This window comes from Plectropomus leopardus, chromosome 13 (genome assembly GCF_026936395.1).
Source record: "Plectropomus leopardus strain MGB_pleo_1.0 chromosome 13, ASM2693639v1, whole genome shotgun sequence".
Taxonomy (NCBI): domain Eukaryota; kingdom Metazoa; phylum Chordata; class Actinopteri; order Perciformes; family Serranidae; genus Plectropomus; species Plectropomus leopardus.
Genome location: NC_142188.1, coordinates 31,793,180 through 31,807,149, shown reverse-complemented (window position 1 = coordinate 31,807,149; position 13,970 = coordinate 31,793,180). Strand labels below are relative to the sequence as shown.

General features: G+C 39.2%; 1 protein-coding gene across 5 annotated transcripts; it reads left to right on the top strand.

Annotated features, from left to right (window-relative positions):
- The first annotated feature begins 4,795 nt into the window (after nucleotides 1-4,795).
- Nucleotides 4,796-10,341, top strand: ppp1r35 (protein phosphatase 1, regulatory subunit 35). 5 transcript variants are annotated; one of them, XM_088086835.1, is made up of 6 exons: nucleotides 4,796-5,014; nucleotides 5,947-6,187; nucleotides 6,574-6,652; nucleotides 7,493-7,629; nucleotides 8,802-8,892; nucleotides 9,475-10,341. In XM_088086835.1, the coding sequence occupies exons 2-6, from the start codon at nucleotides 5,948-5,950 to the stop codon at nucleotides 9,762-9,764; spliced, it is 837 nt and encodes a 278-aa protein (XP_087942961.1). In that variant the 5' UTR covers nucleotides 4,796-5,014; nucleotide 5,947; the 3' UTR covers nucleotides 9,765-10,341. The 5 variants fall into 5 exon arrangements, with proteins under 5 accessions (XP_087942961.1, XP_087942957.1, XP_087942958.1 ...); XM_088086831.1 differs by having other exon boundaries at nucleotides 6,574-6,682; XM_088086832.1 differs by having other exon boundaries at nucleotides 4,796-5,025; nucleotides 6,574-6,682.
- The last annotated feature ends 3,629 nt before the right edge of the window (nucleotides 10,342-13,970 follow it).

Here is a 13,970-nt window from a genome sequence, read left to right as displayed (position 1 = left end):
TCACTCTGCGATTTTCTGCTGCAACTGCCAAGCAAACCCACTACGTCTTGAGCCACAGCTGGCCCTATAATAAACCCTAACCCAGAACCCAGATGCACTGCCAAAGTTATGTGCAAGTGAGGACAAGTAGAAGTCAGGTTTGTCTTTTCCAGCAAGTCTGAGACAATTCATCTTGGTGCCAAAAATTCTGCCAGTCTGTCTGATCACTATTATTATATAATTAGCCTCCCTGCTGACATCAGACAATTGTTGCCTTTAAATCTCACTTTGAAACTCATCTATTTGTGTTAACTTTCAGGTATTTCTTAGTAAATAGTTCTGTTTTTGTCTGGTTTTGTCATTGTGCAATCTCTTCCTGTAAAGGGTCATATTCTAAAGAAACTGTCTATGCACCTGCTGCCAGTAACCTTGCTGCGAGTCTTTCATTGTGCAATAATTACCCGTGAGGGGTTCGGGTTAGCTCCAAAGAATTTTCCCAAAACATTGTCAGATTTGATCGATGTTTTAACTGCCTTTCTTTAGTTTTCTCACGCTCAACCTCTACATTTCTGCCACAACAAGACCTGAAGCTATCTTGGCCCACAGCCCATGATGAAGCTCTGTGTTTGTTTTCTTTCTCTTATCAGTGTGGATGATGAGCTTTAGTTTTTCTCCCAGGTTGCTATGTCTGAGAGGAGGTTTAGGTGTGTTTGGAGACACCTGAAAGTGAGTACTTCTTATATGTCTATGTCTTCCTGATTGTCCAGTCTGTGATTTTCACATCTGTCCACATCTTGGGACAAAATGCTGCTGCAAAGCTCCTAACTAAATCCAACAGATGGTCTCGTATTACTCCAATTTCTACCTTGTTTGCATTGGCTTCCTGTTGATTTCAATATCCGTTTCGAAATTTTGTTGTTCACTTATGAAGCCTTACATGGCCAGGCCCCACAGTACGTAAATTACCTCTTATTTCCCTATACAACAACTGAAGTCATTACTGGAAAAGGCACAACACCACCAACAACAATTGTTCATCACGGGGGAGACTGAAGTGAGGTGGCACATACTTTGCCTATGTGAGAAACACTTGTCAGGTGCATCTCAGCTGCTTGTCAGCTGCAGAACATCTAGTGAAACAGTGGCTCGCCAATTTTTTCTGCATACTGCATGTGGCTGTCAGCAGAAAAAGGCCATGAAAATGGTGTTTTGATAATTATACTGACTCTATACCACCTTTCATTATCGTTTCAGTGTCTTTATTAAATATACCTGCTTCCCCGCCTCCGTTTTAAAATAAAAGTCCTCTGACAACGTCTGTTGACGGATCCAATAAGTTGTTGACACAAGGAATTTTATTTTGAAATATTTGTAGGACTGTGTTGTTGATGATGCAGGAGCTGCACAACTTCATAAATGAGTGGAATTTGTGATTATAAATGTTTAAATATAGTATTCATAGCAGCAAAAAACCCTGCAGAAGCATCACAACAACAGTGCTAACAGCTTGAACACCGTGAGTGTGGAAGACGATGCATTTCGGCGAGGTTACCGTCACACACTGCTCAGGCGTGCAGTGTGTTGCAGGCAGAGATAACAGCTCACACTCTGATGTCAAAAACAAAGGAGGCAAATACTGTACAAATACAAATATAAAAATGTATGTATGGACAAAGTATGTGTGAACTAAGTGTTCCTTGGACACATTTCAAAACTGCTCCTTCCAGTTGGCAGCCCTTAAGCTTTGGAATAGTCTCTCAGCGATTTTGAGAAACAGTTTGTTTTACGTTATAATACTGTGTTTTTATCTCTCTCTACTGTGTTTTAGCTCTCACTATATATTTTATCTGGATTTTATTTCATTCTATTTAATTTTAATTTGTTTGTGAGGCACTTTGTGACTCGTGTCTGTGACACGTACGATAAACCAGAAGTTTGCTCTACCAGAGTTTTCTTCCATTGTTTCCCTGTTAAGTATTTTTTTTGTTTGTTTAAATTTCGGAGTGTTCTTCCAAGCATGTTGTTCTTCCACACCTGGCCGTGTCACAAAATGGATCAACATGTTCACAAGTTGTTGTTCGCTGTATACCTTCCAAACAATTCACAAAAAAACCAATTGTCTGGTTTTGTCATTGTGCAATCTCTTCCTGTAAAGGGTCATATTCCAAAGAAACTGTCTATGCACCTGCTGCCAGTAACCTTGCTGCGGGTCTTTCATTGTGCAATAATTACCCGTGAGGGGTTAGGGTTAGCTCCAAAGAATTTTCCCAAAACATTGTCAGATTTGATCGATGTTTTAACTGCCTTTCTTTAGTTTTCTCACGCTCAACCTCTACATTTCTGCCACAACAAGACCTGAAGCTATCTTGGCCCACAGCCCATGATGAAGCTCTGTGTTTGTTTTCTTTCTCTTATCAGTGTGGATGATGAGCTTTAGTTTTTCTCCCAGGTTGCTATGTCTGAGAGGAGGTTTAGGTGTGTTTGGAGTCACCTGAAAGTGAGTACTTCTTATATGTCTATGTCTTCCTGATTGTCCAGTCTGTGATTTTCACATCTGTCCACATCTTGGGACAAAATGCTGCTGCAAAGCTCCTAACTAAATCCAACAGATGGTCTCGTATTACTCCAATTTCTACCTTGTTTGCATTGGCTTCCTGTTGATTTCAATATCCGTTTCGAAATTTTGTTGCTCACTTATGAAGCCCTACATGGCCAGGCCCCACAGTACGTAAATGACCTCTTATTTCCCTATACAACAACTGAAGTCATTACTAGAAAAGGCACAACACCACCAACAACAATTGTTCATCACGGGGGAGACTGAAGTGAGGTGGCACACACTTTGCCAGCTGTGCCAATTTGTGATTGTAAATATAGAAATACAGTATGCATAGCAGCAAACAGCCCTGCAGAAGCGTCACAACAACAGTGCTAACAGCATGAACACCGTGAGTGCGGAAGACGATGCATTTTGGCGAGGTTACCGTCACACGCTGCTCAGGCGTGCAGTGTGTTGCAGGCAGAGATAACGGCTCACACTCTGACGTCAAAAGCAAAGGAGGAGTTCTTCCGCACCTGGCCGTGTCACAAAATGGATCAACATCGGGCGTTCACAAGTTGTTGTTTGCTGTATACCTTCCAAACAATTCACAGAAAGAACAAAGAAAGAATGAAGAACAATCCTTAATGCAGGAGCCAAATCTTTGGCAAAAGCTGCAGTTTTCAATATTCAACTTGTCATTATGGAGATTGTTGTTGTTTCCTGTGGTCGTTTTGAAATTGTGTGCTGTATATAGAACAACCCTAGTTTGGACTTATTTGTTTGCATGCATTTGAACACAAAATATCGACTTAAAGTTATGTTAAGAAAATATTATACATCTAGCTGTAACTAAAATATAGACTAGCTCCATCATCTATAACAGTGAGCTACTGCCACGTGGTGAATCAATATTAAAAATCTAAAAATGCAGTATATGATAATATTGTGTAATTACAAATTTTCTGCAAAACAGATGCCTTTGCTTTGGAAATTAAATTATATTTTGTTTTATTAGTAAACCATGTAATCTCAGTAAAGTAGGAGTTTGAATGCAGGACTTTTGCTTCTAATAAATGTTATCACAGTGTTTTATTGGTAATTTTACTTAAACTGTAACAAACCTTGATGTTGTGGGGGTTTTGTGAGGTTTACAGTGTAATATAGGCTCCAAAAAGCATCACGATTTATGGTATTTTACTGTATTATGGAAAAACTGCACATTACTGGTAGAATTTTGCCATATTTTTACAACAGTTTATTACAGTGTAGCCTACAAACATTAGACAGATTTTTTATTTGATTTCATCGTTACTTGTTTTATACTAATAATGACTATACTTGTTGTAGCATCATTTATGAATAGTGCATGATATAATTTCATGAGTTTGAAGCACATCTTATCATCAGGGTGAAACTCCTTTATATAATACTAATTTCAGAATTGGTCCTTTTTACTATAGGGCTCTTTTTCTGTGGTTCTAATCAGAACCAGTTCTAATGACATTCTGACAGTATGTTCTATTACATCATAGAAAGTGGAACTGTGTCATTCTAACCCTGACAACTGGACGAGAATCACCCTCTAAACTTCTGAACCAAACAAATCCCTTTAAATCCATAAAATCAGTTGAATGTAACGTCTGAGTGATGTTCAGCTGATACAGGTAAAGTCATTTTGGGTTTTTTTTCTCCAAGTTTCCATGGTCAAGTGAATCTGTAATTTACATCCACAAGTGTAAAGACAGGTAAAATATGTATGTATATATAAGTATTTGAGTGTGTATTTATGATTAAATTCTAAAAGATAAAAGAGGGCGAAGAAATAGGAGGCAGCTTGTAAATGGCCTCTAGGGCTGCAGCTGATGATTGTTTTCACTGCTGATTAACCTGTCAGTTATTTTCATCTTTCTAAACAGTATGGTGAACAGTATTCTGATTCTAACATATGATAATATTAAGTTTGGTCCTAGTTCCTGAATGACCACTGTTTTTTAAATTGAATTTTATTTCCCTAACGCTTTTGTGTCTTTTGATTTACTCTTTGGTTGCAGGGTTGCTTGTGGCTGTCTAATGATTTGATCTTTTTGGTTGCTGCTCATTCGGTTCGTTTCAGGTGTAGGATGTGAACATGGCCATGATCTGCCTTTTTTTTTTTTTTTTTTTTAAACTTTTCTGATGTAATATTGAATAAAGTTCAAAATAGAAGAGGAAAAGCAATTCACACTCCATACCAGCTGGAGGCGGTAATGCACCAAAACGTTCTTTGCCAACCGCCCATAAATCTCGGAGAAGAAGACGAGCAAGAAGGCAAAGAAGAAGATGACGGAGGGAAGTTTAAAGTAGAAACCATGGTAGAAACGGATTCTTTCCGTCCTGAAAGCGTCAGCTAATAAAACGGTTGAAGTCGTCTTCAGGGAGAGAGACAGGCTGAGGTTTGTTCTGAAGGAGGGGAACAGATGTTTCTGCGGATCGTTTCTATCCGGACTGAAACAGGTAACACACGGGTAAGGATGTGTGTGTCACAGGCTAACTGTAGCTTCAGTGTTTACCGATATTTAGAGGGAAAAACATCACAAACAGTCCGACTAAAATCAAACAGAAACAAACTGAGCTAACATGAAGTAATATGCCACAGAGCCGTGTCAGTATTTAGTCACTAGAAACTCAGCAACTGAAAGCTAACGACAGCTGATAATTGTCATATTTATGGACATTAACGTTACCACGGTAACTAACCAAACCAACGTTATCTGTGTTCACGCTTTAACACGTTAAAGACTACAGTTAATGAATAAAGTGACTCTCTAACTTGTGCTACCTGTTAACTAACAGACTAAACTGTCAGCAGCTAACTATCATCTGGCCTCAGTTAACCTGTATAGTTTTTACACGTTTCTAACCCGTTTATCTATCTATCTATCTGTTTTTCACAGCCAATACCAAAACCAATTATTAGTGATTAATTAGACCGCCAACTGATATTTGGAACCGATATGCATTTACAATAAAAAATCTTTCTGTCAATATTTAGAATTTGGAATACAACAAACTCCAACACAGAAGTTTGCTTAAATTCCTTCAGCAAATGTTTAATCAAAAGTGAAACGTTCAACATCATATACAGCAAATTCCCTGCAACTTTTTTTTCCAAAAAAAGTCACTGGAAAAAAAAATATAGTTTAGCTATAGCTTAATTTTATCAGCAGTCATTAAAATAAATGCCAAATATCAGCCCTAATAGTCCAATCAATCAAGTCAATACTTTTTAAATTTTTTTTTAAATTTTCATACTTATCTAGTTGTTATAGTTTCATACTTTTCATTTAGGTCTAGGCTGTGGTTTAATGAAATAAACTGTTCTTATGTCACAAATGTTCGATCACAGCATTTTGAAAATCCAATCTTACTCTGTTGTTTCCTGTCAGGATGATGTCTTCTTCCGTCCTCTCCTCCCCGCATCCTCCTCCCCCTGCGCCCCTCCCCCTCTCATCCTCCCCCTCCCTGACTGGCTGTCCTGAGCTCGACCTTTCTGTCACGCTCAGTCCCGCTCCCAAGACCAGCCACACACACCTGAGGCCCCGCCCAACGATGACCAGTCAGCAAAGTGATAAATCACAGCTGAAGACGAGCCGCCAAGGACAGAGCGGAAGAAAGGGGAACACACAGGTGATGACATATCATATAACCCTGGTGTGTGTGTGTGTGTGTGTCTACAGCTGTTTATAAAGTCGTCTGACAGCTGATCCAGCTGCGATTTTTCTTTTTTGTTCATCTTTTTTTTCCCTTTTCAAATTCTTGTGGGTCATTTCTTCTTCTGTTGCTCATTGTATTCTTCCCATGCTAAGGAAAGAAACTGAGCCAATTTGCTTAGGTTTCAAAGGGTTATGGGTCCTCGAAAAGTCAGGAAAAGTTTTGGAATTTTTTGTCCATGAAATGGTGCCCTCACACCTCTCTCTTGTGTCTCACGCGGGAGGAGCTAAGATGCGAGTGAGGGAATCGCAGATGTGAAATAAAGGTATTGGGATGAATCTCATGTTTGTGGTTTCCTGCAGGTGTGTTCTGACGAGGGGATGGTCGTCACTGTAACACTGGAGCAGAGCAGAGGCGCTCCACCTCAGCAGCCAGTAAAAGGTCAGAGGAGGAGCAGAGGATGTTGCCATGGTAACCAGATGCCAACAGTTAGCAGTAGCTAGCCATATCTGGAAATTACCTCGGATGACGTTACATGATTCTTTAAGCTCTAACACACAATTAATCCGTAGGAACTTTTTGGTGAATTTAAACTTTTCAATTTGATCAATTTGGCTGTGTTTATGCATAAGGCATACATTTCGGCAAGATTGTATATTTTTGTTTCATCTTTGAATTTCCAGCTCAGCTCCTACAATAAGTCTAAAATACACTGTGGAAACTAAATTGTTAAATTCAGAGTGTTAAGTGAAAAAAATGCACCATGGAAAACCCATTCAAACTGCAGCAGTCAGCAAATCAGTGACACATTACAAGCTGTGATAGTCAGCAAAAAAGAACATCTACTTTGTTTGTAGTATATTGAAAATAATTCATGTTTGTGTTTTTTTTTCATCTAAAAACATAGTGGCATCATGACAAAACCCTAGCATTTAAAGGGTTAAAACTCTGAAAATTAATGAATATTTTATATGTATAATTATGACTGATGTTGGTTAAAAAAAATAACTCAATGCAAGTAGAAAATAATATTAATGTAAAATATTTTTGAATGCTTGATTTTGAAAAGCGCATAAAAGAGTGATTCGAGTGTGTAATATTAAAGTGGGCCCTAAAGGTTCATAAAATGTATTCTGTCTGCAAACTGCCTGCCAACAACAGGACCATGTCTGAGTTTGTTTATTTCATCTGTAAATAATCAAACTTTCCTCTTCATTGAACTAAAGATTCTTGTAGTAAACTCAAAGTCCAAACAGTTTTTCTCTTCCTCTCTTTCTGTAGGTGGAGGCACCACACAGTCGATGGAGCCTCCTGCTGCTGTATCCAATCAGGATCCAGGCTGTTTGGGGAGGGCGGAGCTGAACACCACTCTGGCTCTGAAGGCGGAGCTTCAGTCACTGCAGGTTCACACTTTATCAGTCAGTACATTTACATGCACAGTTAAGTGGAGCTTCAGTTATAACATGATAGAGTGGTGAGGTGATGAAGTATTTTTGTAGGCCAACCAGGAAGTTAGCGTCGCACTGGTTCCCTCATCAAAAACCTTATGGGATTTTTGAATGGGATTTTCGATTATTGCCAAAAATAAACTCTGTGGCAAATAAGTTTGAGACTTACACGTTTTTTAGCATGATAATCTTCACAGATGAACACCACTTTTGTGTGTTTTGAAGCGTGAATGAAATCACCAGAAGCAAAAAGCTATTGTCAGGCTAAAACCCAACTACATCGTGGTCACACAACTACAAACACTGTAAAAACATGTTAAAACACAATTGAAAGATTTTATAAACAAATAAATCTACATGTTTGAGTGCGAGTCTGTACAGCTGTAAAAGTGGGTTTAATGAGTTTTCTTATTTAGCCACTTGTTAGCAACCGCCTTTTTAGAGATGAGTAAAAGTTAAAAAATCATGTTTGTTTTGTAGGTATGTACCAGGTATGTTGCAGAACAAAATGTCTAAATATCTTTAGCCTGTGTTCACCACAGACCTTATTTAAGGCATTTTACCGAAAACCCATCTAAAAAACTTTGAGACTCTAAGACGAGGGAACCGGAAGAGCAAAAAGGCTGCCGGACTTCTGTGTTTTAGAACTCATTACATCACTCTATTAGGCCATTTAACAGTTTTTAACGGTCCTTGTCCCAGTATACAAGCAGCGGGGGAGAATCCATTTATTGACAGAAGAATGTCTGACTCCTCCACAGCAGGTGGAGATATGCCTCCTTTCAGATAGTTGTTAAAAACCTATATTATGTACTCAGTCTATGATTTAGACTGCATCACAATCATAAGTGTTTCGCAATAACTTCGGGTAGAAAACCGCCACACCATGTAAATATAATCAAACAGCACTGAGCAAACTCTGTCTGACAAAGGTGTTTACATGACCGAATAGCTTAACTTTCACTCACATTATCGAAGTGCGTTAGTCCGATTTTGAGATATTTGATTGAGTATGTTTTCAGTCGGACTAACATGTTTACATGTACAGTATTTTAAAAGTCCAGTTTTAGTCAGACTAACACAATTCACAGCTGAGCGGATTAACAAATGGTTCCCATGGCAACATGTCTGCTTTCCTGCAGGGGGCAGAGTTTAACTCCCAGAAAGCTGTTCGGGAGACTTTACTGAAGTCAGAGAGGACCAAACACCTGATTAACACCAGAGCTACTGAAGGTGACAAAGACACACACATACACACACAAAAGGGGTGATTCAGCTGTGCCATCATCATCAGAAACGGACATCGCTTTAGCTGATAGGTCAGAGGAAAGAGGACGAGTCATTTCTCTAAAAACTTCCTCTGTACCCCTATTCTTCACTCTATCCTCAGTAGGTTGGAGGGGACTAAGATGTAAGGAAAAGACACAAGTGAGGGTAACGAGGACACATTTAACCCTTGGGGACTGTTTTATGCATTGTATGTGCTTTTCTTTGATCGTTTTTTCTTCATTTTGGCTGTGTTCATGCATATGGCATACATTTTGACAAGATTGTTTGATTTTTGAATTTCCAGTTCAGCTCCTACAATAAGTCTAAAATACTCTGTGGAAACTAAATTGTTATATTCATACTGTTAAGGTAAAAATGTGCCATTGACACCCATTCAAACTGCAGTTTTGATTCCACAGCCATCAAAGCATAACTACATTTGGCTTATGGAAAAATACATGCTATTTCCACTAGGTGACACTTTTACAATCATTTTTACTGCCAATCTCTTTCTCTCTCTCTGTCTGTCTCTCTCTCTCTCTGCAGAAGTGAATGTCTCTCGCTCTCAGCTCCTCTTCAGCTCGCTGGTCTGTGTGGACGTGAAGGAGGATCAGCTGATCAGCCAAGTGCAGCAGCACAGGTTGCCGCTGCCCGCCCCGCTTCTTAGCCATGGCTCCAAGGCAGCAGAGGTGCCCTCCTCTCGGTTCTTCATGACCTCTGACCACCTCAGGCAGAAGCCCCTCCCACTGGAGGATGAGCCTGTCAACGAGAAGCCCCGCCCATCACCACGGCCGGCCAACTCCACCTTTGACCTCTACAGAAGAGGGAGATTCTGAGAGGTCACACCCTGACACACACACACACACACACACACAGGGACTGTGTGTGAAGTCATTGAATCATAACAATCATCTATTTTTTCAATTATTTATATAAACTGAAATCCCTTTTTGTTCTTATAAAAAGCTACATTTAGTTTTTCCAATAAAGTCTTCGTTAGCACATTAACTTTGTGATAATGTCATGACTGATGCTGAGCTGCAGGTGGTCCAATCAGAATGTTTTTTTGTAAATAAAGGACAAAACTGAGCGTAACTCAGCTGAAGTAGACAGAGGAATTACTGCGTAGAATCAGAACATGGTAAGAGTGCTGCAAGGATGTCGTTTATTTGTAGGCCGACATGAAAGTCAACATCACCCTGGTTTTAGAGCTTTGATTGGGCTCAAAAAAATCAGGCCCGACCCCAGTTTTTATTCAAGCCCAACTTGAGCCTGACTCACGGCAGCAGTTTGAGCCTGAGCCTGATTAAAAAAAATAATTTGTATTGTAGAAATAGGCCTATAGTATATTACATTTTGCATTTTATAAATATATTTTAAAAAAAAATAAAATAAAGTATTTCGTCAAAGTAGGCTGCTCTCCTTGGTGTGATTAGTATGCACAGTACTACTCTTTGCTGCATGTTGTTTACATCTCCTCCATTGCTGCCACCCAATTCACCTTGCTCCACCCGTTCTCTCATTTTCCCTCTCTCTCTCTCTTCCTCCTCTTTATTCAGTCCGTTAAAACTCTTCTCAAAAGTGAGAAATAATAACTCGAAGTTGGGCCCAGCCAATCATCAAACTTTTACTCTGTCAAAAAGGCTATGGGATTTTTTTATTACAGTTTGGATAACTGGAAAAAAAAAATTCAGCAAGCTAGTTTTTACAGACAAGCACCACTTTAATTATTTTTAAAGCCAAAATGCAAACACTAACTGCAAAATAGTAACATTAGGCCATAAATAAACTATACACCACAGTCGTGTGACTTCAACGTCACCACTATAACAAAATTGTAAAGTGATTTTCAGCGTGATGATGATCTGTAATTTAACTATTATGCTTAATTTATGTTACATCTAATTGTTAAGTTAACTGAAAGTGCAGCTATGTGTACTTAATTTTGTTAAGTTGTTGCAAATTAAAAATGACAAGTTTGTTGAAATCAGTCTTTCCAAGTTTGTTGAAATCAGTCTTTCCAAGTTATAGCAACTTCACTCAAGTTGCTATAAGTCTTATTTAGCCACCTATTACTAAATGTCTTTTAAGTTACATTAAGGCTTTAAAATTTATGGATGGTGTATTTACTGATGAATTTTGCCATAGAGCAAAATGTGAAAGTCTATCTTTGTCAAACTTCCCTGTATACCACTGCACAACTCACCACCATGGCAATGAGGGCCCCTGTTTTCCATGCAGATGTTATCTCCTCTATTTCTCTTCTCCGGCTGCTTTGGCTCTCCAACCATTTCATTATTGCTTATCTTCTTGGTGGCTGCTGCATGCATCTATCCATTTTCCACTCTGATTTTATTAACTTTAATTAATTGAACTCCTCTTGAACACTGCATGGTGTACAAGAGGAGTCACTGTGCAGGCACCTTGCTTTGTCCTCTGCATTCCCCCACAATTCAGTTTTCCTTTTTTCATCTTCTACATCTTCTCACTCTTCTGTACACAGACCTCCAAATTCATAATCACGAGTGGGAAATAGGGAAAGTTCATTGAAACCTAAGTTGCAGAGTTGTGATGTTTGCATAATGTTTCAGGGCAGCAGAAATAGTGAAAGCATATGAACAGGCTGAACGATTGAAAGTAAGAAATCCTATGTTTTATTCCAAGTTGCTATCATTTACTTTTATGCAAATTTGCATATTTATATGCAACTGTTAGCTGCAGCAAGCAAGCTTTTAACTATAAAGCATACCATGCCAGTATTCTAACAGCGATAACAATTCTAGCCATTCTGATAGTTTTACCCATCAGAATGACCCACTCCACATGTAACTCTATTTGAACAGGTAGTAGTCCATTCTGATCGATATTTGTCTGTGACAAAATGACCAACTCATCACTGAACTCTAAGAGAGGTGGTTGACAATTTTGATAGACATTTGTTCATGTCCAGTTGACCTACGTTACATATAACTCCATTTTTGCAGGTGGTAGGCCGTTCTAATAGACATTTGTACCCGACAGAATGACCTAAGCTACCATTTAAGTCTAGTTGGAGAGGGGCTTGTATTGTGTATCGTGTATTGTGTATCGATCAGACTGGTCTACCCCAGTCTGATCGATACATAGATAGATCATCTTTATTGTCATCCCAGATATACACTTGAATTGTACATTGAATGGATTTCATTGAACTGGCTCTGAAATAGAAGGAATACAAAACAGAAATGTGTGTGTGTATGTATATGAAAATAGAATAAATAGATAAATAAAATTGCACATATGCATAAATATACTGCAGTAGGGTGATTACACAATTATGAGTAGTGAATTTAAAAAAATACACATAACACAGATGGAACAGTTTTATGTAGTGCAATAGGGGGTGGTGGGGGTATATAGGGCACTCAGAGTTCTGATGGCTTTGGGGAAGAAACTATTGTATAACCTGTCTGTTTTACTTAAAATGCTGCAGATCCTTTTGCCAGAGGCCAACAGAAAGAACATTTCATGGTGGGGATGGGTGGGGTCTTTCATGATGTTGTGAGCCCTGGTCAGACGGTGCTTTGGTGCAATTGCCTGGATGGAAGGTAGAGAAGCCTCAATCTTTTCCTCTGTCCTCTGGACTGACGTCTAGTCTGAGGCATTACAGCCTCCAGACCAGGGAGGGGGAAGGTGTGCTCTGTTCATCCAACATAGAAAGTGCAGTTGCTGCTGTGCTCTATTCACCAGAGATGTGGTGTTCAGGGACCAGGTCAGACTGTGATCTACAACCCCAGGAAGTTGGCACTACTGACTCGAGACTACACCACTACGGCTAAGTAAGTCATTAGAAGAAGAGAAGTCAGTAGTAGAAGAGAAGAGAATTCAGCAAAATTACCCCAACAAGTAGCACTTACTGATTTCTAATTCAAGTCAATGCTCAAGTCAGGGTAATACTAATGACGGACATAAGATTTAACCATCTTTCAAATGGTAAAACATTCAGTACAAAAGTTTTCTTCTAGAAGACATTGAGATACTGGTGTGTCAATGGTGAAAACATTGACATTGTCTGCACTTGTGCGTTGTTCTCTCTGTTCAAGACTCATAATAAGACAACCCCAAAGGGAAGCACTTATGAACACAAAACCCATCAGTGTCTCCATTGAATTCTGAGGTCAGCAAAACTACCCCAACAAGTAGCACTTACTGCATTTAGAATTCAAGTCGGTGCATGTGTTTGGGTAATTTTGATGCCAACTTTTTCCATTCATCTTAGCTAGTGGTACAAACATGGAGTAACACTATTGCTTCAGCACTTTTTCAGTGAAACATCTATCGAAGAGAGTACAGACAAGTACAGACAAGCACTTATGAACACAACAATCATCAGTGTCTCCATTTGAGGTAATCTGAATTCTATTTCCAATAACATCTATATTCATCTACAGCATTTGTCGTGTTAACCCCTACAAAAAAAGTGCACTTACTGAATTCAGTCCAGTCCATCCTTGAGGTGGCCCAAAATAAGAGATTTGTAGTGTACGCTTCTTTTTTCATGAGATTCTTCATAGTTTAGATGTTTCTCTCTGGTGTTGTCTGCGTGAGGTCTCCCGCAGAAGCTAAAGTGATGTCACTTGCACAAATTTGGCTGTCTTAAATACCCAAAGCAGCCAGTTCTTCCCAACTCCACCTTCCTTTTAATGTAGTTTCAATGGTCTTGAGAATTGTAAGTAAACAATGGTGCTGTTTGGACTTCATAAGCAGACATTCATCATGGGTACTTAAATCTATGCATACCATTTGCAGTCGTTGAGTGGTCAATTAGACTTCAGAGAGCTTTATTGATGCACGTCATTGCCACCTGGTGGCCTCCAGTTGCTGCTCCATCAGCTGTACTTTGTAGCAATGCAAGGAAGGCCACTTAGCACTGCAAATGTCCTCCAAAAAGTAGGCCAACAGGTAGCAGTTACTAGATTTACAGTCAAGTCAGTTCTCAAGTAAGGGAAATACAAACAGGAAAATGTGTCAGTGTTCTTAAACCAATAAAATGCCATCAAGAA

Excerpts from the sequence above, each read along its gene's own strand:
- ppp1r35 (XM_088086831.1), top strand. The coding sequence starts at position 5,948 with ATGATGTCTTCTTCCGTCCTCTCCTCCCCGCATCCTCCTCCCCCTGCG. Across the intron at positions 6,188-6,573 it reads GAAGAAAGGGGAACACACAG|GTGTGTTCTGACGAGGGGAT; the intron begins GTGATGACATAT and ends GGTTTCCTGCAG. Across the intron at positions 7,630-8,801 it reads TGCAGGTTCACACTTTATCA|GGGGCAGAGTTTAACTCCCA; the intron begins GTCAGTACATTT and ends GCTTTCCTGCAG.